Source organism: Physella acuta, unplaced genomic scaffold (assembly GCF_028476545.2).
Source record: "Physella acuta isolate Inbredline_101_S28 unplaced genomic scaffold, ASM2847654v3 ptg000489l, whole genome shotgun sequence".
Lineage (NCBI taxonomy): Eukaryota > Metazoa > Mollusca > Gastropoda > Physidae > Physella > Physella acuta.
The window spans coordinates 713750-739615 of record NW_026732008.1 but is presented as its reverse complement, the minus strand read 5'-3'; the positions used below and the strand labels follow the sequence as shown (position 1 = coordinate 739615).

At 35.8% G+C, this 25866-nt stretch overlaps 1 protein-coding gene and 1 long non-coding RNA gene across 2 annotated transcripts; one reads left to right on the top strand and one right to left on the bottom strand.

Moving 5' to 3' along the window:
- Positions 1-3478: 3478 nt before the first annotated feature.
- Positions 3479-5184, bottom strand: LOC131944326 (uncharacterized). The gene is made up of 4 exons (XR_009387010.1): positions 5163-5184; positions 4472-4615; positions 3809-3921; positions 3479-3520 (listed from the first exon to the last, which is right to left on the bottom strand). It is a non-coding gene; the product is annotated as an uncharacterized LOC131944326 (long non-coding RNA).
- Positions 5185-12117: 6933 nt separating this feature from the next.
- LOC131944341 (uncharacterized) lies at positions 12118-13683 on the top strand. The gene has a single exon (XM_059304897.1). The coding sequence runs from the start codon at positions 12118-12120 to the stop codon at positions 13681-13683; it is 1566 nt and encodes a 521-aa protein (XP_059160880.1).
- The last annotated feature ends 12183 nt before the right edge of the window (positions 13684-25866 follow it).

Sequence of the window (25866 nt, the reverse complement as noted above, 5' to 3'; positions counted from 1 at the left end):
AAAAAGGTGTAGTAATTCATATAGGACAAACAGATAAACATACTTTCATTTCTATAAATATAAATAGATATATAGGGCCTACTTTAACTAGTGTCCGCATACCCGCACCCGGAAACTTATTCACAATTTTCTTTGTTACATTTGAACCCTTTAGGTTAATCAATATTAACAAAATTGAACAAGATGCAACAAATACAGTTAACCAAGAAATTGAACAAGTAAAATTCACGTTATCTTTTTATTGTTTTTAGATATAGAGTAGTAACAGACTACCTACAGGTCCTAACTCGCGACGAGGTACACATTTGTATTAAAACACACATCTAAGACATTTTCCATTTAGGTGGGTTTTGCAGTACAGTGGTTTCTTAAGTCGTGGAAAAGTGATTGCGCTTATCTCTGTTGAGTAGCTATGTATTCTGTCCTATATTAGACACATTTGTAAATATCTGTCACAATATGGGCATAGAGATGATTTAAAGATAGCTTATCTTTGCGGACGACGCTAAACTTTGGCATCGACACCACGGCCTACAAGTTCAAATTCGGTCCTTCAGAAATGTTTGAAGTCTCTAGATTAAAACTACTTTTCTCTTTTATGTGCCTACTGACCACATCACATGTATTTGTTCTGAAAGTCTAAAAACAGAGGCACAAATATATCGTCTAGACTTGTGAGGTCTACAGATTAGGTATTTTGGCAGTTATCTAAGCCCTTGCCTGTTCTACTCAAAGCCTTATTCTTTCTCTATCGACGCCTTGCATAACATGGGATTGGGTTTTTAAGGCGGCATAAAGCTTTATGTTGTTCCTTTTTGAGTACACTAGATTAAAAACTAACGTTATCAGATGCCTAAAGATGTTTAACCACTAATTAATCAGAATAATGGGTCAAGATTTCAATTCTTGGTTTTGGGACACGTTAGTTGCCGGGGTTGAGCTAATGTCGATAGCATAAGGACTGTACCTTGATGCGGGCGTTTTATTTGTTGCCCATCGTAATAATTGAATGGTTGATGGGGCTTCTTCAAGGGTTTGATTTGCCGTAATGTTAATGATATCATGCATGTGAGGCTTTTCTAAGAGGAAAATGCGTTAAAACACTTTTTAGTTATGCTTTTTTTAAATAGGCCTATATTTTACGACAACATAATCATAATGAACAATAAAATGAATTTAAACAACTTTAGAATACACCTGTTTCGGCTAACATGAATGTTATTCTTCAAACTAGTAATGTTAAACGTGTCTTTTTCGCATTTTCGACTTATAAGCAATACAGTAAATTCCGATAACGTCCATATGCATACAAGCAATGGCGTAGGCGAGGAGGGGTTTAATAGTGATTTAATAATGATACTTTCTTAACCCTCTACTGGACATCATGTTTGGTACCTTGCCCCCGGCAACTGGGTGGATTTGGATTACACCCAAGTTTTACATCATAGTAAATGGCTTCAGTTTTAATTATTGGAGTTGGTAGCAACATTGACACAGTTGAAGGTATTTAGAACAAGGTGGCCAGGAGAAATCACATTAATTAGTATAAAATTTACCATTACTAACAATATGCCCTACTTAATTGTTTAATGTTGCTGGATATTAAGCCTGGTAGGTATTTATGTTTATTAATTTGTTCAGAAACAAAAAAAGGATTCTCAAACAAAGTTTTATTTTTCAGAAATAAAGAAAATGATACAAATCAATAAAGAACAGTTTTCAAAAGAATTTGTATAAAAGTAATTATTATAAAATAAGAATATAAAATTGCATAGATAAAAATAAAATACTTGACACAAACAATATGAGGAATATTTTTTATCAGAGAAGAGAAAAATATATGATGTAGTTTGAAAATAATAATGTACAGAATGTAGCTTTTGCAGATTAAAATGAAAATTCTCATGCCTATATAATTTATTGAGTAAATAAAGCAAGGCCCAAAACACTGGGCTAAATAATATGCATGGGACAGGCATTGAAAACTACAAATTGCATATAGTGAAGGTTACCCTATTTTATTGGCTATATCCACCACAGTAAAGATTTATGGCTTTATTACCTGCTTGTAAAATTGTTAAGGAAAAAGTGAAGTATTGTTAACTTTTTATAGCAGGCCAACTACGGGCTGTGTTCTGGGAACATGTCACCTGTAAGGGGCATTGTTCTCGGCACATGTTGTCATTTTTTGTGTTCTCGGCACATGTTGCCATTTTGTGTGTTCTGGGAACATGTTGCCATTTTGTGTGTTCTGGGCACATAATGACATTTTGTGTGTTCTGGGAACATGTTGCCATTTTGTGAGTTCATGGAACATGTTGACATTATTTGGCTGTGTTCTGGGAACATGTTGAAATTTTGTGTGTTCTGGGAACATGTTGCCATTTTGTGTGTTCTGGGAACATGTTGATATTATGTGGCTGTGTTCTGGGAACATGTTGACATTATGTGGCTGTGTTCTGGGAACATGTTGACATTATGTGGCTGTGTTCTGGGAACATGTTTGTTTCATTTTTAAATATTATAATAAAACATTTTTAGAAATTCTATATTAGGAATTGTGTATATATATAAATTTATATATTTAATAAGACAATTTAATGAATTATAATAAACAGCAAAAATGATTCAAATAAGTTTAGAAGTATTTGGCTTGCTGTCCTAACAGTGAACTGTATTGCGAGCTTGTTTCCCTAGTGATAACCCATGTTTTTTGTGCGACCCTTGCGTGGTCGAGTCGGTAAAAGCTCATGGTTGCTAAACCGAAAAGTCTCGAGTTCGAACCCTCGGGCAGATGAGGCTCGTTAGCTGGGGACAGCCACTCTTCTAGGAGAGATAACTCCAAAATTAAAAAAACTGCTGCCTTGTAGTTTGTTCTTGGTTGGACAAAGGCTATGGAAGCAAATCCAAAAAGAAAAGCAGGCTGAAATCGGAGTCAATGGCCTCAATGGCGCATAAACAGTTGACACGTAACGCTTAATTGTGTGGGAGGCGTGGTCGAGTCGGCAAAAAGCTCATGGTTGATAAATTCGAACAAAGTCTCGAGTTCAAACCCACTGGCAGATAAATCTCGATCCCCTTCAACACTAATAATTAAGAACGGAGAAGAAGAAGAAGAAGTGCGACCCTTCCAATCAAGTATCCAGCTTTTTCTTGGCCTGTATCAAAATGCTGGTCATAGACTTGCTTGACTTGTGTATCACAATATGATTTTGAATGTTTTTCTGTAAATGAAATAAAGGCAAAATATTTTGATACTTTCTTTTGTGGAACTTGCAAGAAAAATAAATTACAAATTTATATTACTATCTCTAATATTTCTTTACTATAACTAATTACTTTGAAAAGATAAAGCACTGAACATGATGAATAACAAGAAACAAACATTATCAGCAAAGATTATAGATTTAAAATTGTGTTCATTCATATTGAAGATTAATGAAGTAGACTATCAATATTTACCCTCTTAATGGCTGATACCTTGATTTGATGTCTTTACTTTAAGCTTACACATCAGTCTCTGTGTGGTAAAATATGAAATAATATGCTTCAATAAAACTGTTTCAGTATATTAATTATATTAGATAAGTACATAGTTTTGAGCTCTATAACAATATGTGTTTCAATTATCATTCAAATATAATACCCTCTATGTTGTACAAGTCACTGATTTATTAGAATTTAAGAAAAGACAATAATTAATTAAATATTTTGGATTAAAATCCATTATATTTATTATAACATATAATGCTATCTCTTGCTATAATAATTACTTTAAAAAAATGGGTTATGCCTATAGTACAGTTACCTGAGGATGAAACTAGGCACAGTGTATAGTCCACGGAGACTGATTAATATCTCTTGTAATTGAACATCAGTTTTAGTTATGAAATCTGGATGGCCAAACACACACTCATAGTCCTGAAATGCAATTTACACATAGATTAGCAAGAATATCTCACAAATTATTAAATTAAAGCTCACCCCTATTTAGTGCAATCCATCAAAGTAGTAGCATTTTTGTTAAGTTGTAGACCTAATACAACGTTATGTTTGTTCTGTGATTTACATACTTTTATAAAATAGCAATCAAATTATATATATATATATATATATATATATATATATATATATATATATATATTCATTGTAAATTTTAGTTATGTCTTGCTATTAAATTTATTTACTCGACTGATCTAAACTCACATTATTTAAACATAATATAGTGAATAAGTATAGTGATTTTATTATTCAGCAATAAATAGCAGGCCTAAAAAATTTAAATAGTAACGTTTGCGAATGAACACATTAAATTCTATGTATTTCCATTTCTTTGTCTTTCCCAACTTGATGCATATTACTAACCAAGCATTAAACTATAGTCCTAAACCTGACTCCAATTACCATTTATTGGACAACCTGAACCTTTGCGATACCATGTTATAATATATTATTTTAAAAAAGAGCTTACCACTAATTACTAAAATCAATTGTTTTTAGTATTAACTGAGCCGCATACTATCTGCTGCTATTGTCATCACCAGAAATCCAGTATGTTGGCAAAGATTAGTCTCTAAGTTCCCTGCAACCTCTTTCCTCTCGAGTGCGGAAAACACTAAAATCATTAATCATTATTTCATTATGCCTAATAGTTTAAAGGTAGTATTAAAGTAGTACTAAATAGTACGAGTCTTAGTTACTATAGGTCTAATGATAATTATTATTGTGTATGCTTACATGCTTTAAGTTGTATGCACAATATTGGTATATAATATTTAGTCTATAGTATATAGCCTAAGCTATAGAGTATATAGGCCTATGAGCCTAAATATAACAGCAGCTTGAATAATGCTCATTAGCATGCATTCACTATAAACTATAAAGATAAACAAATATTTCAATTTAATTAAATTATAACTAATAGGCCTAATAGTAAATAGGCTTTTTTCTTGTGGCAACAAATTTAAAGTATAGGGCAGTACAGTTATAGTATAGGCCTACTAGATTATATATTTAAGTATGTGGGCTTTTCATTCCAATGCACCACAATAGATACCACACATGATCAAGCTGGACCTCTGATCTAAAGATTTAATAATTGGGCCTAACAAACAGTGAAACTACAATAAAAATCATGTAAATTACTAATTTAACCTTCTTACCTCCGCTTCTCTAGATTCCTATTCAAGTATTCTATTTCCTTCAAACTTTCTTTTTATGCAGCCGTATGATTAGATTCTAGACTATATTCTAATAAACATGAAATAACAACTAACCAGAATACTAGATCTAAATTTCTATATTCTATGCAATATGTATTAAACCTATAGGCCTAATATTTATTTTAAATTCCTATGCGATGTGTCGTGAACTGTAGGTTTCATGTTATTTTTTTAATGGCGGAAATCAGTTTAAAATTTCGATTCCTTCCTTTTGTTATTCTATTTATAGATTCAAACTGCTTAGAGTCGGAGCAATTATCATTGAGATAGTCGGCCGATCCACACAGGAAGTGCTGGTATATCTATTAGTTTCTCAGTGATCTGATCATTGACAGAAACAGAGATAGCCATTCGCATGGGATGGAGAGAGAGAGAGAGAGAGAGAGAGAGAGAGAGAGAGAGAGAGAGAGAGAGAGAGAGAAGTGCGCCCATGAGCTTTTATATATTATAATGTGATCGGGCCAAGATGGTGTCAGTTTGAGAGTGAACGTTGCACCCAGGAACAGAAAATCTAAAGCTTTTCATTTCCTCGATATACTCTCACGTCCAAAAGACTTCTTAACTTTCTAGTAACTGTGATGTGGTCTGTCTGGTTTTATTTCGGTCCAGGAGAGGGGGGAGGTCTTGTGGATAGATTTGCATGGACGTATTGCTCCATTATTGTAAAGGCTGTTTAGGGAAAATATACCTTCAAGACATTAAAAAAGCTGACGGTACAAAGCGATTACATGTTTGCTTTCAAACTCATTTGGCAATTTTCCCCTGAAATTTCGTACAGCTACAACACAACATTTGCGTATTTGTAGGTCAGTGTGTGTATACTATTTTTACAATTACAAGTATATTGTTCGTTAAAGAAAAACCGTTATACAAAGCAAGGATTAAAAAATCTAAACTCCTGTTACAAATCTCTTGTGAGGCTAATCCTATTGTTATAGTAACACGGATGAGCGTTAATCCATTGACAGAAATCGTACATTCAGTGTTAAATCTGAAATAATGCCAATCATATTCCTTTACTATAAATGCAACCCGTATAACATTTTTTGACTGGGCAGCGTGTACATGTTTTTGAAGTACTATCAGTTAGCCTATATCGCTATAATACATAAATTACAACGGAAATAACCACAGCTATTGATAATCCAATGAGCCGGTATAGATGAATAGATAGTTTGTTTGCTAAGCACCGATCGGATTATCTGGCATAAAGATTATCTCCATGTTAATAGAACGTGGCGACCAGTGGTGGAAAAAGACAAAAAGGCCCCCTCGCAGAAAATATTTTTGGGGACTTTACCTATATATATATATATATATATATATATATATATATATATATATATATATATATATATATATATATATATATATATATATATATATATATACAACTAGCCGTCCTGGGCAGGCCCTGCACTGGCCTTTGTGAATAATCGATCTGTAGAGGACCATGACATGTGTGTTTTAGTAATCAACATATACTCAGCATTGCCCGCCCAAACCACAGCCAAATAAAAAAAAAACACCAAAAAAATATTTAAAAATACAAACACAAACGAAAACACAATAGCAAACGCAAACATAAAGACAACCACAAACGCAAACACAAACACAAGCACAAAGACAAAGAATATACACAAGCAAACGAAAAAGTAAACGAAAACAAACCAAATTCAAGCGCAAACCCAACCACAAACGCAAACCCAAACCAAACACAAAAAAACATAAAAATTAACATAAACGCAAAGTGGTCAGAGTCTAGCCCAAGGCGTCAAATCGCGCCATGCTGAGGTGCATGCAGAACCGCCTGATTCAACGTAGTAAACGACTATAGTACCCCAATGTATTGATAGTGTTTTCATAGTGAACACGTGAAGGCCCGGGGCGCCTAGTAGAACCCTGTCGTGGCGCCGTAAGACGCGCGGATTCGATTAACTTATAAAGATTATAATTACTTGTCCTATCTATAGTCTATCACACTGTTTAAAACGAAATTAGGCACCATAGCGCTCATAGGATAGCCCAGTGCGCCAAATTATAACCTTAAAAATTAATGTAAATTTGGTTTTGTTTATGTTTAGAAATCTATGTTGTGATAATGGTATGAAGTTATTAATGTGTAGCTCAAGTGCGTAACCGATGTTGTTTAGCTATAGGTTTTTACATACTAGTGTGCATTCGATGTTAGGTAGTTATAGATGTATTGATGATGGCGTGGCAGAATATTGAGTAGATTAATGTGTAAATATAACAGTGTAATTATAATTGTTTGCAGATGGTTCTACAACGATGTTGCCGTATTACTTGCGATGTTTTTTTTTTATTAAAGATTGTTTATATACTTGTGATGAAGATCGCCAACTACATTACTTCAGCTATTTAACCTAATTAGCATTAAAACAAAGTAATTTCACTGCTGTTTTTCTAAGTTTAGATTATTGAAACAGTGTGAGACATCTTCAGATCCTAAAAACGTTTCATTGATTAGAAGTGAAGTTTCTTCGTCGTTTCACTAATTTGTTACAGCTGCAAAATGCTGAGCATGGTGATCAAAAGGTGATAAAAGTGTACTCTAATTTAACCTCCAAAAGGTGACTTACATGTACTTTAATTAAAATTAAAACACAGAGGCGTAGCGTATGGGGGTGACAAGCTTAAAAAGAGTTACATATATCACTTCAAGATGACAGTTATAAAAACCGATATCTTTCTCCACCTTATTTCTGATTACACAGTGACAAAGAATGTATTTTTTATATGTATAAAAGTAGGGGGCTTACGTCTTAAAACTAACAGACATATAGGTCTACATATTTATAATTCGCCTGCACCGTATTTTCAGAATCTTTTTTTTTACTTATGAATAAACAGCATCAATTCTGTATGTACTTTTAACTACATTGACGTAATGAAACAGTGTTTTCATAATAATATGCTATAATTATATATTTCTATACAATCATACATGTAGTATTTCCCGGATTATAAGAGGACACATCCACCCAGGGGCGGAACTACAGTGCCGTCAGACCCCGCAATTCGGGGGGGCCAGGACCAATTGGGGGCCCAAAAATCCTGGCTAAATTATTTTTAAAAAAATAAATAAATTAGGTGGTGGTCGAGTTATCTTTCTTCTACAGTTACAAACAAACACGATAGTCGGCAAACGTCTTTGAGAAAAATGCACTGACTATAGCTCGAGAGACCGCCAGACATATAGACAACTTCAAAGACGAAGCATCTGAAATTTGACTGTGCCGGTACGCTTTGAAATCGGGCTGGGGAAATGTTGCGGCGAGGCGACTATCCTGGTCTTCTAGACGATCGGAAAAAGTCGGCACTATTGATGTAGATGTTTATCGGCGCTTTCTTGTCCCCTTCCCTTCCCAACTCTCTCCCCCCCCCCCCTCCCCCCTACCCCTCACTTCTACCCCTCACCACACCCTTACTCTTACAATAAGATGTAATGCATAGATTAACGAACCGTCTATGAACTGTAAACTGACCACTTCTGCACATTTTGTTAAAGACACTAGTCAGTAGTTGTTCATTTACCTGATGAACAGGGGCGGAACTACAGTCCCGCCAGACCCCGCAATGCGCGGGGGGGGGGGGGGAGGCCGTTTAGGGGCCAAGGCTGACCAATTTTTTTTTTTTTTTAATTTTGAATTTAATTTTTGCCATAATATTTGGTTTGTAAAAGAAAAACACTGTAGCTGCGGTACGATTATCTTTATTTTACAGTCACTATACCACGCTCTTCCGCAAAAGATAAAATCCATTACACAAACTACAGTGTAAAATATAGGCAACTCTTCAAATTTTGAATGACTTCTTTGACTCGTTGCCCCCCCCCTCCCTTTGATAGCTAAATAGAGGACACGTAACTGTTTGACCGATCCTCCAAAGTATACTGTGGCGGATGGGGCAGGGGATGGGGACCAAAAAGGGGGTTAAAAATTGTCGACAAATTCTTTACATATTTAAAACAGTTATTTATAGTTGTATTTTTTAACCATCGTCAAGGCCGAGTTCTATTTCCCTACAATCAAACACACGCTGTCGCCGGCAAAATTCTTTTTAAAAAAAACAACAAAGTCCATAGCACGAAAAGCCGCTACATATGAAGTGGGCTTTCAATACTTTCATGATGCGCGGTTCATATTTGCGGCATTGGTAGGGGACCCGAAATCCATTGTACATTTTTCAATGTTAATATGTGTTTGTGATAGTGGTTGAATTTGTATCCTGTACTATCTTGTATCGTACAAATAATTTTTAAAAAATAATATAATACTAGAAACTTCAGTTTTATATACGTTTACTTGTTTTTGATTTTACAAGAAATATAGTAAACTTTTAAGGCCTATACTTCAAATTATCTCCCCTGAGTAAGTTTTACAATGGGCGATGCTGACGTACATAGATCAAGGCGTTTTGTTGTCCCTTTCAAGTTTTTTCCCGAGCCGACCCCTATCCCATCCCTCTTTCTCAACCTCACAAGTATCGAGGAGATAAATGTATCGTTTATGAACTACTTCCTAACCGTACGATTCACCACTTCAGCACATTTTGTCAGACACTAGACAGCACTAGATCTAGTCAACACATATTAATTTACTTTCATAGTATTAGGCACATCTAATTCACAAAACAGGGCAGGTAAGATTATTTTTTATATAATTATTTAGAAATGAATTAGAACGTTTAGAATTAATTGAACATTATTAATAGTCATTGAGGTGGGGGTGTGTGAGGGTCTGGCTTTTTGTTAATCCCCCCCCCCCTCCCCTAAATCAGAAGGTTATCCAACGCGTGACCTGGCCACATACAGTTGTACATGTGAAAAACATTTTTCTCTCTAATATTATTATGCATTACTGCATCTTTCACCCAATCGCCATGAAAACTTGGGAAGCTGTTGAGTACAGCCCCGCAAAGGTTTCTGTCATAGGCCTAACATTTGTACATATTTGAGTGGGGACTCCTAACGGAAATATGTGATTTAGCGCCCCGTGATACTGCATAAGTGGATGAGGTTACTACTTGAATACAACCGGCGTCAGTGTCATCCTGAGCGCATCACATATGAGCAAGTTGGCCCCCACAGACAGTCGTTTAAAAGTTCCCACAACATTAGGAATAAGTCTCGCTACGACACTCGATGACTAAATCTAATTAGGTGTCGCACCAATGTTTCTTCCAGGGTAGACTGTTTTCGGGGGAGGGGAGGGGGGGGGGGAGCTCTGCCGGAAGAAACAATGTGTCACACCCATCACCCGTGCAGTAATGTAACCGGTAGCTCCAAGAGCCCCGTGACTCCCCTGACACCCGGGCCGTCGCAGACGGATTTACAGCATGCCTTGGCGTGTCTAGTTGGTAGTGTGGACAAACCCGCGTCCTAAGATCCAAGAAATGAACTGCCGACATTGTTAACATTTAATTCAACTTCTGGAAAACAGGGCACACGGTTAGTAACGTTTTGATGAAAGCCTCAGTTTGGTGTGTTGGACTAGATTTAGAAAGGGGCCAGCTCGTGTGTTGAAAAACCTCTGATTTATTCGTGTACCAGATGGAACTTTTTTTATGTTGAGAGCGAACCTTGTTTTATATATATATATATATATATATATATATATATATATATATATATATATATATATATATATATATATATATATATATATATATGGGGGGCCCAAAAAAATTTTTTGCGGGGTGGCCCATTTTTTCTAGTTCCGCCACTGTCCACCTCACAGTTTATTGTTCAAGTCAAAATACAGTTTTAAATGTATTCTTCTGTACTCTCGACCCAAGACTTAAAAAGGTTACAACCCTACTCCCACCCCCCTCCCATCCTCAACTTTATAAAGATTATTCACATAGAATAAACGCCTGTCTATAATAATAAATTATTATTAGAACAATAAATTAAATAAAACTTAAAAAATGAACACTTGCTTAGGGCGCCCGCTGTGGCAGACACACATTTGTGCGCTTGTGAACTTTTAAAACCAACTATTGCTATTTAAACCTTAGTTAGAGAACCAGTAATCATTCAGCGCTTTTAGCGTGTGTTGTACCGGATACGTTGTCTAAAAGTGAGTTAACACTTACATAGCTACCCGATACACTTAAGTAGGCCTATGCCTTGATTTTTTTAAGAATATAGTTGAAACAATATTTTAACTGTTGTTGTCTAAATATTTAACTAAATAAAACAATCATTAAATTAAATATAACTCAAGTTGTATTATTTTCGTTAAAAGAGTAAAAATCCTACGCACTATTAAAAGAACATTTTTTGTTAAAATGCGATACAGTGTTGAAATGATCAACACTGCTGAATATTTTTTAATGTAGTAGTCTTATTATTTTAAATATATTCCATGAGTAGAAAATAAACTCCACTTCCTTTTTCTTTTTAGTTATTTGAATAGTACTACATTATTATATATTTTAAGAAAATCTTTCTTTTTCTTATTTTTGTGTTTAATTGTACATACAAATAAAATAAAACAAAACATGCTAATAGTGCTTTACGTTTTTTTTTTGTTAACAACTGTTTACTTAAGAAATACGGAATGCTAATAGTTATGTTTTCTAAATTATGATTTGTGTACCGTTTCAATCGTTTAAAGAACGACATGGCCTATCGGTAGAGCGCTAGCCCGAAAATCTCGAGTTCGAATCCGTGTTCAATTCAAGGCTTTGCATAGTGCTGACTACACTTTCCTTTCAAATGCAGAGATCACAGAATCATGCGAACTCTACTTCATTTGACCCATGGAACGTCATGTTTAAAATGAAAAATTTACTTTTCTTGTCTAAAATAATGAAATCAAACATAACAGTTTTGTTTGTAAATTTCACTTTAAGAAAACGTTCCAGAATGAATGAAGTAAAATATATTCTGCTGGTGGTGTCTGTCCTGGTATCCGGTGCGTGGTGCCTCTGTGAGTACTCAGACTGGAGCAGTGGTTTCGACAAACGAGGCCACGTCCAATGTTCCTCGACTGTGGGCGTCATCTCTGGCTTCTACCGCAAGGCCAGACAGGCATTGGACAACGACCCCATCTCCAACCTCGAGAAAGCCATGTGTTGCTACCCACCCAACCCCTGGGTAGATTTCCCAAGGCAAATTGTCTACTCCGACTGGCGAATGTTTCTGGTGAGGAACAACATGTGGGTTGACTGTCCTCAAGGCTATTTCCTGCAAGGATTCTACAGGTCCGACGGTCAAGGTTTGAGTAACATTGAATTCGGTAGATGTTACAAACCCGCGGGCCATCCCACCAATTACGGTCAATGTTATGAAGACAAAAACATCCAGAACTGTTCCGACAAAGGAGGGTTGTGTACTTGCAAGGACGGGTACTTCATAACAGGGCTGTACCGATCTGATTGCAACCAACTGTACTGCATCAACAAAATGAAATGCTGTAAGATGGCTGCCGAGCCTGCGAAAATTGACGAAACCTACAAAATCAAAGGCTTGATAATGGACAAGACGCTAAATAGAATGGGGCAACTGGCGTCTTATTTGGGATATGGCTGGTGCCAAAGCTGTATCGCCCCGTTTGATGGGGAAGATTTCAGACGCGACGAGTACACCTGGGTCGCGGATAGATCTGGTACGTGCAAGGGGTTCAAGAATGACCAGCGTCTCAGTATGGTTTACGGCGACTGGAGTTTCGGCATCAAAGAAATTAAATACGGGAATCCTGTTATTGAAGACCTAAATCCAGAGACTCTTGACAGTGGATCCTACTACAACAACGACGCGACAAATGCTACAAAGACTATCACTCGAACGGAGACGATTGTCCGAAGTGTGACGCATACAACGACAAGCGAATTTAAAAATTCTAAAGAACTTGGGCTTGAGATTAGTTATACACCACCACCTATCGGTGGAACGGGTGCTACAGCTTCTTTTAAGTTCGCCTATGAAACCACGACTTCATATACCGACGAAAAGAACAACACACAGTCTCAAAGTTTCTCTGTCAGCTCATCGAATAAAATTGCACCATTCAGCGCGGTGAAGTGGAGTGCTATTATCACTAGAACACGAACAACTGTCCCTTACACCCTCGTGATCATCGCAAGATTCAGTTGCGAGCTGAGAGGTTTTCTCCGACAGCTGCAAGGACCAAACGGGAAGTACACAAAATATCACCAGCAGTACCGGGGTAGTGGAGACACACCAACTGTCAACTACAAATTCGGAGACGCCACCACCCCATTTTACGAAGCACTAAAACGACATAGCACATCCAACGCCTACCCGTGGTTATGGAATGACATTAAGTCTGTGTACCCAAATTCTTCAAACGTCATTGACGATTTATGTGACGAAAACAACTACGTGTTTAAGCTGACTGGTAAATTTATTGACATTGTAGGTAAACAACTTGAAGCAAGATGGGATACCATACCGAGCCGGGTCGTATGACCCACAGGCTTACCCTGCTACACCAGAATATGACGTCAAAGTCAACAACGTTGAAATTGAGAGGAGTGACAGCTCCTCAAATGTTTAAAATTATTTTCCATTGAATAAAGAAATAAAATGTTGTATCACTCAATATGGCGATGATATATGTTTATTACCAAATAAAGTGATTAAATCATATCAGTCGTCTTTCTTTGTTATTTTAACTGTTGCTTTAAAACTTTGAATTTGGTGAAAGAAGTAATGCTCATTCAATCAAACAATCATTTATCGCTTAACTATTAACACTTTGTGGACCAATTACCTTCAGTTTTTGCAGCACTACCAAACACCATTCATAAATTTTAAAAAATCCAATTCCTAACACTAAACGTAGCCCTTATCATCTATATATATATATATATATATATATATATATATATATATATATATATATATATATATATATATATATATATATATATATATTAAGCAAAGTGGTCAAGTGCCAGATAGGGCACTTCTTGGTGCCGCAGACGCTTAAAATTTGGCACGAGGGCCGGTGCCGGTTGGCCGCAAAGTCCACGGAGAGGGGGTCAAAACTGACCTCGACTTACCGGCGCCTTATATGAGCTATATTACGAAAAAAAAACTTTTGCCGAACGAACGCCATTGATATTTTGTCAGGTGGTAGAAGAATGCCTAGGGGTGTCAGAAAAAACTCGCCATACCCGGGAAAATTCTGGAAATGGGTCAAAACTGACCAGTCGTATTTCCTTATATAATCTTTGCATTTTATGGGAAAAACAGGGTACATTCAACACACATTTTAGGGTACTTAACCTCTGTACATCTGGCTATTTTTTTTTCATACACTTCTATAGATGACTAGGACGTAGAGAAAACTGTCGGTCTGACTTAAAGCCCTCGAAGCGTGCTAAAAAGTGACCGCGAGTGCAATTCTCTTTCTATGATATATATATATATATATATATATATATATATATATATACATATATATATATATATATATATATATATATATATATATATTAATTGACGAACGATCCTCCCTATATTTTGTGTGGTCGTAAACCGACCCTAGACAAACAAAAAAAGCTTTATTCCCGTCGTAGAAACTACTTAAGGTCGTTAGATATGTCAAGATGTCGTATTTTCTCATATAAACAATTGTTTGTGAAAAGAAAACAAAGACTACGTCATTTGGTCTATGTGCAGGGGGGGGGTAACTTTTTAAAATAATATTTTAAAAATAAAATGTATACCATTTTAAAGAAAAACAAATATCTTAAAGTATAGAATAAGTTTAAATATATATTTCGTTACAAATTAAGTTATCTATTGTATTGAAATGTAAAAATAATTAATTTCGAAATTAAATTAAACATATTATTTGATTTATACTATTAATGTAGCCTTTGAAGTTCTAAACTTGCGAGTAATAAGTTTGCGAATATACAATGCAGGTTCCATGACATGAAACTAATTAAACTGTTCATAATTATGCCCTAAGCACTCCACTTCACAGCCAATCACCAATTAATTAATCATTTAAATTCTTAAACGTTTTTCGAAAACCTAAGCGAAGCTAGTCAGGAGGGGGGGGGGGGTGGGGGAAGGGAATAGACTTTCTTCTGAGGGGGGGGGGTGGAGAGGGTATCTCCCTCTCCGAAGAGATACCTCAAAGAAACACTGATAATGCATACACAATTTAAAGATCAAAATGACGTTAAGCGTTAGTTAATTGTTTTAAAATGTTTGGCAACTGCTTTCATGGCGACATAAAACGTTGAAATTGTCAATATTGCAAGCCAAACAGTTCTATTCATATATTGCTCGCTTTTTATTGCTCATGGTTTCTATTATTACACGCTTTTATTAACTCACTTCCTCGACAGTCTGTCTGTCGCCAGTCTGTCTAGATCGAAACGCCGGAGTGAAAATTCGGACACTTCTACTTGACCGATACGATTCACAGTTGGCACGTGGGTCAAGACATGAAGACAATGCAATCTGAAATTAAATTTGACTTAATTGGATGCCTAATTAATTTTTTATGAATTAATTAAAATTTGAACCGAATTAGTAGGCATGTCTATCCAACCACACCACACGCGTCATCACGTTCAATAGCTGCGCCATCACGTTCAATGGCTGCGCCATCACGTCCAGTAGGCGCGCATTGGTTTTTAGTCATATAACTCAATTGTAAATAAAACATGTAAAGTACTGAAAAAAAAATTCATAAAAAACGTTTTAATAACAAGCTTTTATGTAATAATGCACTAAAAAGTAGAAAAATAAATTATAGACTACTATTTAAATAACTATAAAAAAGCGTGGGTGTCTTCCTTAACATTAGTAAAGGTATCCAATAGATACTAAAGTGACCCACGATTTTCTTTATAGTTATTTAAATAGTAGTCTATAATTTATTTTCTACTTTTTAGTGCATTATTACATAAAAGCTTGTTATTAAAACGTTTTTTATGATTTTTTTATGTACGTCTCTAAGTATTTTTAGCTTAATTTATTTAAAATGTATTAATACATTTCAAAAGTTGTAAAATTTTGTAACACGTAATTTTATATAGTAATGAAAAAGCAAAATATTTTCATTTAACTTATTACATTGAAAAAATATGTATGACTTAAATCCGTGAAAGATATATAAATTGATTTTAGCCATATAGGCCCTATAACACACGTTTAAATAAAATAGAAAAATAACCGATGAAACATGTCACATATCAGTAAAAAAAAAGAAATTAAGCACTATAAAATGTACAGATATTGTTCTATTGGTGTTATACACTCACATACGTACACATACACACTTACACGCTTGTAGGCTATTTTATAATCATTTGCTCGATCAATGATATGCAGATTTCCTATGTGGTTTCACCCCAATCCACTTAGCTGGATGCTGTATTTGTTGTCACACTCCTAAAGTTTTGTCGAATGGCGTCAATTCCTGCAAGTTTTATAATAATTCACATACAAAAAGCATTTAGGGACCTAAGAAAGGAACAGTTCTTAATATAACTGCAAAAATTATCTTTAACAGGTTTTCATCATGGTGCCATACCCCCCACCCTGTCGGGATTTGTCAATTTGCTCTTAATACACTATTTACTCTAATTAATCCTAATGTATAAAAGCCCATGTGCGCAAAAATATTTTCCATATTTATATGGAGAACTTAATACGGACTTTTGTTGAAAATAATATGGTAGATTTTTAAATTGTATAAACACAATTTTGTTTAAAGAGGAAAAAATAAAAATAAAGGCGTATTCGAATGTAGAAAAACAGTTTTAATTATGCAACAGAAATTGTGATTATAGCTGGGACAAGAACGCCGAAATTGATGACGTCACATGTCATATGTTTGAAGTACGGAAAGAACACAAAACCAAAGGCGTCATCTTCCAATTTTAGAAAACGAAGAAATGAACTTTTCATTAAAATTTGATTTAGATATATAGATTTGCTTATCGAGACGTAATTTATGAAATTATACAATTTCCTCGACCAAAACTATCACACATTACTTTAAAAAACAACATAAATACCATTGAAAAGCCGGGTTTTTAACGGAGTCATTTAAGTATTTTAATCAATGTGCATTTAATATGGAGTTATGTTGACTAATTATGTATATAATTTGGTTTTATTTTTTTCGAATAGGTATTAGTAGCCTATGTTATTTTAAATGTGTCGGACTTTTAGCTATTAAATTATTTCTTTGCTTTGTCACTAATATCGCTAAACCTGTAGTAAAGCACATTGCGTTTTGACCCATAACTATTTTATAAAATATTCTTCTAAAAATGTATACCATTAAAAATGTATAGACCAATAATTCACGTGTAACGGATACCATTGGCTAGTAATAAATTATCTGGAATGATCATTTTCTTATGTATATTATATTACTGTTTTTGGCCTTTTTGTCACCGTTTAATGTTGTCACCCGGTGCGCACTACGCCTTTGGGTCTAGTTACTTGAAGAGACAGGTATGTTAGTGACGTTGTTTATATCTGTTGAATTTATACGAAGATTTAAAACCTAACCTACATACAAGATTTGAGCTTCAAGGATACAAATAGGTTAATCTTAAAAGTATAGAGAAGACAGGATAATTCCATAGCTCATTGTCAGTGATGAATTAAGGAGTTGAACAACTGTTCTGTTTTACTTCAACACTGCATTTGTGAATAATCCGTCTCATTGCTAACAAAACAAGGACCCACTAGTGATAGGCTAAGCCGATAACGCTTTTGTCAAAACATAGTTTTAAATCTGTATAGACCTATCGGTCCGGTGATTGCAGCGTTCGGAATTACTACGCTAGGTAGGAATTAACGTTATTTAAATGTTAGGCCCAGTTTTTGAAGAGACAAGTCTGTTTGTAATGTTGTTGAATTAATAAGAAGAATTAAAACCTAACCTACACACCAGATGGGAGCTTCAAGGAATCAAACTGGTTAATCTCAAAAGTATAGAAAAGACGTGAAAAATCCATAGCGCATTGTCAGTGATGGATTAAACACTGCATTTATGAGTAAGCCGTCTCATAGCTAACAAAACAAGCATCGGCAAGCAACTAGTACTAAGCTAAGCCTATAGCCTATAACGCTTTAAATAATGCAATAAATATCAACGATAGTAAAAAAATAATTCCAAGCAATATATTTTGTTTGTTGCTTACGATCACAATGAATATGAAAGCAAATGCAAAATGAAAAGCAGGCTGAAATCGTAGTCAATGGCCTCAATGGCGCATATCCTGTTGACACGTATACTTAGTTGTGTTGGAAGGGATCCCTTCAGACGTGTAAAGACCCCTCCAGGCGCCCGGGGTCAAACTTTCAATTTGCCCCCCTCCTTATATTTTTGATATTTATAATTCAAAATCGCAACTAAAATGAGCTTATTTTGGCGCCCCTAGGATCGGCGCCCGGAGACATAACTTATAGGCACTGTAGTTGTAAATATTCACGATGACAATGTTGTGTTTTGCTGCATCGCAAATTATGACAATTCACTAAGTACTTTACTCTTTTCCTTGTATCACCAACCCGAAACTTTTCTTGCCTATTTGCGACTGCGCCATTGCACTACCTATGTGATATAAACCTAGCCATAACCGTAAGTTGATGTATCTCCTTTCTTGACTAAACCATTGACCAGTCGTCTTTACATTAAATACTTGTATGTACACTTCCTTCCTTCTTTATACGGAAACCGGCTCAGAAGGTCGACTTCCATAAGCCAGGCAGGCCTCAGTGTAACAAACTCTGACCACAAGAGTTTCCCACACATCGGTCGCTACTTCCATCGGCTCTCACCGGGCTTTCCTTCCCCACCCACCAGGCGCGGGACGTCGTCCTACCGCCTGGTACCCAGCTTGATCGTGGGGGCGTTCGGAACCTAGCACATACAGCAGTTCTACTCGGCCAGATCAAAAAACCTCCGACGTACCAGGCTCTTCGGAATGTATGTACACTCTCTGACAAGACCAGTGGTACCCTCAATGTTCTTAATATATAGAGATGTTTTTTTCGAGGGGTTGGCACCATTAGGTGCCGCGCCGGGTAACGCCTGACCTAGTGATGCCCACTGGACAGACAGACTGACCGATAGTCGGACAGACCGACACATATTTTGTATTATAAAAAAGCTTATATAAATTCACCCATAGATCGTGCTACTTACTCATTCGCTTATCATTAGCATAAGCTCCTCCCGCGTTTGACAAACTGTCACATCAAATAACTGCTATTAATAGCTGTCAAATCAAGACAGCTTAAATGATCGGATATTTTCCTATATTAACTTATGTCATCCTAATTATTGCATTCTAGATCTGTACCAAGGGCTGAGGTATGTTAGTGTTGATCAACTTATAGCTAGATAACTCCGATTTGTTTACATTACTTAATCAACTCCTTTTATGTTGTCTATTTTAGACTACTTATCTTCTTGTTTAACGTAAACAAGCAAATGAACAGAGTAGAGTTTATATAAATAACATTTACGCGAAAATCACATAACAAGCAATTATTTTATCTCTGATTACATTGTCCGTATTGTTAGATTTAGGATAAGCCTTGTTTGATTAGGGTTAGGGCTTGGTAATATTAAATGTGTTAAAGTTTTAGACCCAGCTTAAATAGTGGTAGTAGCATAGTTTTAAAATAAGTTATTGGACACGACTTTAAAGACATTACAAGATACAATACATGTGAAGGCCTACTTGAATATTATCGAAAAGGGGAATCAATTAAAAACCTATTTTCGTGTTAATTTTTAGAGAAAATCATGCTAAAGATATTCCATCCCATCCGGAATCTGCACCCTAAACAAACTTCAGTTTAGTTTTTAAAATACGTTTTCTTATATATTATGTAATATTACTCATTTCGAATCTTGCACTATAATTTATAACGAGATAAATGGCCAGTTGAGGAACCATACTACGGGCGCTAAATCAAAACCTAAAACACGCCAGAAAATGTAAAGTAGGCCTACCCCCCATAGATCATACAAACTAAAGGTAAAGCCAACTTCTATAATATAGGCCTGCTTCCTACTTTTGGCTGATAAATTTCACTCACGCAGGCAGTGTCCGTTTCAGGCTTTTTTTCCGGGGGTGAGGGTACTTGAATTTTTGCAGGGGCGAAAAAATTTCTCCGGGTCGGGGGAGGCCGACACTGGTAAAAAAATATATTTTCTAGATACATTTTATTACGATTTTTTTTGGCGGAGGAAGGGGGGGGGGGCATTTGATGTTCTACCTTGGGGGGGGGGGGGGGGGTTCGCCCCTACCCGAAGAGATGTATGAAAGAAACTCTTCACGCAAAACACTTTTAAAATTAGACAAAATTGGCTTTTTAATTCAATGCTTATTCGAGAATTAATGACGTCATATTACTCTCTGCACTATCCGGCTTGAGACTGTTTTCTACTATATGCTCCATGTGACGTCACGTTTCTTTTTTTTTTAATTAATATTCATGTTTTTTTTCTGCTTGTGTTTTCTCTAAAGCGTTCTTGACAGATAGATAGATAGATAGACAGATATATAGATAGATAGATACACAGGTAGACAGACAGCGAAACTATTATTATAGATACTTAAAAAGTCATTATTATTTCCGTTGTTTTTCATTCATGAACAGTGTTCTTTCAGAAATGAACATCCATATTGAATTCAAAGTACTCGCTGCGCTAGTATTTGTTGCTGGTGTGGAACCAGACTGTCGTGATGTAGACTGGGGCGTATCCTTTGATAGGCTTGGACTGTCAGAGTGTGATCGAATGGGCGACATGCTTGTCAGTTTCTGCCGAAGTCCTGTGGACCGATCCGATGATCGTATTGGCCGACTGGAAGGTGTGAAATGCTGCAGTAAACCATTTCCATGGCAAGAAGGCAATGACTATGTTCAAGAAAATTGGTGGCATACTATGGACACAGATTCTACCTGGTCACTGTGTCGAGATGGGTATTTCCTCACTGGTATGTATAGGTCAATCGGAGGGTCAACTCTCAGCAACATCGAGGAAGGACGCTGCACCAGACCACTTAACCATCCTTGTAGGCATGGACACTGCGAGGATGTTGACATCTCGGATTGTTTTGAGCAGGCTAAGTGTTGCTCTTGCCCAGAGGGAAGCTTTATTGTTGGTCTGTATCGTGGTGATTGTAAAGACCTGCGATGCTTGGACAAGATACGTTGCTGCAAAATGGCTGAGTCACCTAACTAAACAAGAAGTTCAATGATCAAAAGTATAAGCACTATATTTTTGGATTCAAGAAATTAAAAAAGTTCAATGATCAAAATTATAAGCACTATATTTTTGGATTCAAGAAATTAAAATCTATCTTTACTTACATGACAATTGAACTGAAGTTTAATAAATTGTGAAAACTGCATTGTTGTGTAAAGTTGTCTTTATTTTTAATAAAAATTTTGTTAAAATTTTGGAAGACAAAATATTTATTAATAAGTGTACTAATCATCACTACAAACTAGTCTAGAAGTCATACGTCGCAAACGGTTAAATGAAACTAAACGGAAGTAAAAAATAAATGAATTAATATAACATAAAATAGAAGCTGACAAAATCCAATGAAAGCATAAATTACTGAAGTAGAAAGTAAAGATTCCTCTTTAGACCTAGTGATCTATTGGGGATATGAACTGGAGTTGAAATTATGTTTCCTGATCTTGGCATACGAAGGGATATTATGGTCAACTCTATGCCAGCCGCCTTTACGTTTCAAAACATAATTTAGGTACCCATCAGAGTTTGGTGGACTCAGTGACAATCTACTGACTTCAACCCGGATTCGAATTCGAAACTTTCGTGTAAGTATTCTAGTGCTCTATGCAAGGCCTACCAATAATACTGAAGTAGAGCGACTGAACGATTTCACATTCAATGACAGTTTTGTCAATTTCGAATTTGAGTGTCGCCATTAAAATGAAAACACAGAAGAGATACAGCTAGGTGATGGCGGATGTGGCTGTCGAACCTAATAGAGCGCCTAACTGGGTAGTATACAAATAAAAAACTCATTTTGAGTTGCATTACTGAATTATGCGTAGTCAAATGTCAGGAAATAAATTGTTACTTTACTCACGTGGCTAATTTAACTGTTATCTACATCAATTTGATGTCATCATCAGTTTAAGTGTCCTCCTCCGACCAAACTGTGGAAAGTAGCTTATCGTAGTACTATTAGTGTTGGAGGTTATCCCGTCCAACATTAAAATTATAAACGAAGAAGAACAAGTTAAAAAAAAGATTAATGTTTCTCTTTGCTCTTTATGATGTGATGTGTTCTGACAAAGATGTATTTAAATTGTGACAGTTTGATTGTGAACGTTGCAACCAGGAACAAGTAATCTGAAGCGGTGTCTTTTCTTCGTTATACTCTCACGTCCAAAAGACTTCCTAAATTTTTAGTAACTGTGATAAGGTCTATCTGGTATTCATTCGGTCCAGGAGAGGGGGAAGGGGGGTCTGGATAGCTTTGTTTAGACATATTATCCCATTATTGTAAAAGCTGTTTAGGGAAAATATACCTGCAAGACCTTAAGAAGCTGACGATACAAAGCAATTACAATTTTGCTTCTTTGACAATCTCCCATGAAAGTTCGTACAGACATGACGGCAAGTCAGAAAAACACAGTGGCGGAACTACAACACACCATTTGCGCATTTGTATGTTAGTGTGTAAATACAATTGTCTAAATTACAAGTATAAAGTTCGTTAAAGAAAAACCTTTATACAAAGCAAGGATTATCTTTTATGAAAAGCTAAACTCCTGTTACACTCCTGTTACATGTGGCTAATCCTATTGTTATAGTAACACGGAGGAGCGTTAATCCATTGACAGAAATCGTACATTCAGTGTTAAATCTTAAATAATGCCAATCATATTCCTTTACTATAAATGCAACCCGTATTACCATTTTTTTAACTGGGCAGCATAAAATGTTTTTAAATCGCTATCAGTCATATCCCTATATCCAAAGATAACCAGGATTGTTTTCTTTTTGTGTCTGGTACACGAATGAAGCAGAAGTTTTTAATTACGTGAGCTGGCCAAAGTTATCCAAGTGAGAAGCAAGGACTCTCTAAATCTATGTCAACACAAACGAACTGAAGCAGCTTTTTATGAGGTTTTATCAAAACGTTTGGTTTGGTCCGGGACATAAAAGGTAAATAATAGGAAACAAATCGGCCACCCTGTTTGGTTTAAGATTTAATAATTTATTTCCCTTTAAATGTCACACGACTTGAGCTGACCAAACAGAAAATGCAGTTAACCATTCCAAGGATCAAATAAATTGGAACAGTACAAGCGTATTTTATTTCTTACTTGAGATAGTGGTTGCAAAGTTTTAGTGAGACTATAGTGAGAATTGTGAAACCAAGGTGTAAATAAAAGTAGACAATCATGCAGTGGCGGAACTAGAAAAAAAGGGCCACCCCGCAAAAAGATCTCTGGGCCCCCTATATATATATATATATATATATATATATATATATATATATATATATATATATATATATATATATATATATATATATATATATATATATATATATGAGAAGTTTTCTAATACGTGAGCTGGCCAAAGTAATCCAAGTGAGAAGCAAGGACTCCTCAAATCCGAGGCAGAGGCGTAGCGATGGGGTGATGGGGGGGGCAGGGGGTACATATGACCCCGGGCGCCGACTTTAGGGGGCGCCAAAATGGGTTGTAAAAACAAATTAAAATGTCATTTTAGCTGTATTTTTGCATTATAAATAGTTTGAGGGGGGGGGGGGGGGGGCAAAGGGAAAGTTTGAGGTGGGGGGGGGGGGGGGTGGGTGCAAATTTAAAATTTGCTCCCGAGGGGGGCACCAAATTGACAGTTTGTCCCCGGGCGGCGGGAAGGGTCGCTACGCCTCTGAACCGAAGCGGCTTTTATGAGACTTGCAAAGTTTTAGTGAGACTATAGTGAGCATAACGGGAAAATAAATGGAAAATAACGAATTGTGAAACCAAGGTGTAAATAAAAGGAGACAATCATATCTTTCTGTCTAACTAAGCATTTACCGGATGGTTACCCTTTGAAGAACAAAGCAGTTGGAATTGGATTAATACATTTTTATACATATATAGGTTTATACAAATGCGGTCTAAACATAACAAGTTTATACTTTACAAACTACTACAAAAGACGTTAGTTAGTGAGCAGCAATGAATACATCAGATTTTGTCAGGCGGCTTCTTGTCTTTTTCGTAGACGTATGTCCTGTTCCGAATTTAATTGATATTGTCCTATTACATCAGCGGCGAAGTAAATTGTAAAGAGTGATGTTAAGAATAAAAACAGCATATTCTCACTTGATAGCGTATACAATAATCTGGGTACCGATGCCCACTTAGGCTTTTAATTGATACTTAATGACACTTAGTCTAAGATACATAGGAGGGCGGTCTTTGTAGACGTAGTGTTACCTTATCAAATTCCAAATAAAATAGAAGACTGCACGGCATACAAATCGCGTCTGACGATTTTGTCTTTTTGATAGAGATGTGTCTGTGTTTTGAACCTTGATATAGTTTTGTGTTCTACTAAATTAGAAACCCAACAAAATCTTCTTTGACTAGCCTTAAGCTATATGTTGGATTTAATATTTCAACCTTTATCTTTTAAAACAGCAATATTATGAAACATTACGCTATTGACGTAAATGCCATGTCTTCTTGTATGTCTTCTTACTGTATCTTTATAGATATAATCTAGGTTTCTTCTACATCATCTGCGTTGCAATTTATAAACAACTTGTTTTTAAAAACGTACATGTTACGGTGATAAATAATTGGATTACTTGGTGTGGGATAACAAAGTATTATATTAAAAAGCATTTAGTTATGTTTACGGAAAAACATAATTTTGCAATCTTGTCCGTATGTCTGTGTGTGTGTGTGTGTCTGTCTGTGTGTAAACACGATTACTTGAGTACCGTTACAGCTAGGTTGATGAAATTTCATATATAAGTATTATATCAAAATCGTAGATCCCTATCAACTTTTGAGCGATTTCCGACAACCAAAAGTGGTACTTTTTCTACTTTGAATTTTTCAAAAGCCTATAACTTGAGTACTAATTCAGATAGATAAATGAAATTTCACATGTAAGTAAAAGATCTAATTCTCTACCTTCTCTCAAATTTTGAGTAATTTCCGTTTACCGGAAGTACTAATTTACGCTATTTCCGATTTCTCAAAAAACGCAAGTAAATTTATAAAGTACTAATAATATTGCGCACTATTACGCACATTTGGTTTTGATGCTCGCTTGGTGCGCAATTTTTTTCTACCTTTAATATTTCTAATATTTATAATTACGTTATTTGGTTAAAATTTAAAAGGTAACCTAAAAAATCTATTTATTATAAGCCTGCTTTGAAGCCTGCACGTCGGACCCAAATCGCTTGCTTTACATCTTCAATAACGAAGGGTGTGAACTCGCAATTTCAGTGGCGTAGGCAGGGGGGGGGGGGTTAGGGGAGGGGGGTTATAACCCCCCATTGACCCCTCGGTATATATATGTAAAGTTTGAGGGGGGGGGGCGCAAAACGAAAGTTTGAGGGAAGGGGTGCAAAT

Excerpts from the sequence above, each read along its gene's own strand:
- LOC131944341 (XM_059304897.1), top strand. The coding sequence starts at position 12,118 with ATGAATGAAGTAAAATATATTCTGCTGGTGGTGTCTGTCCTGGTATCC.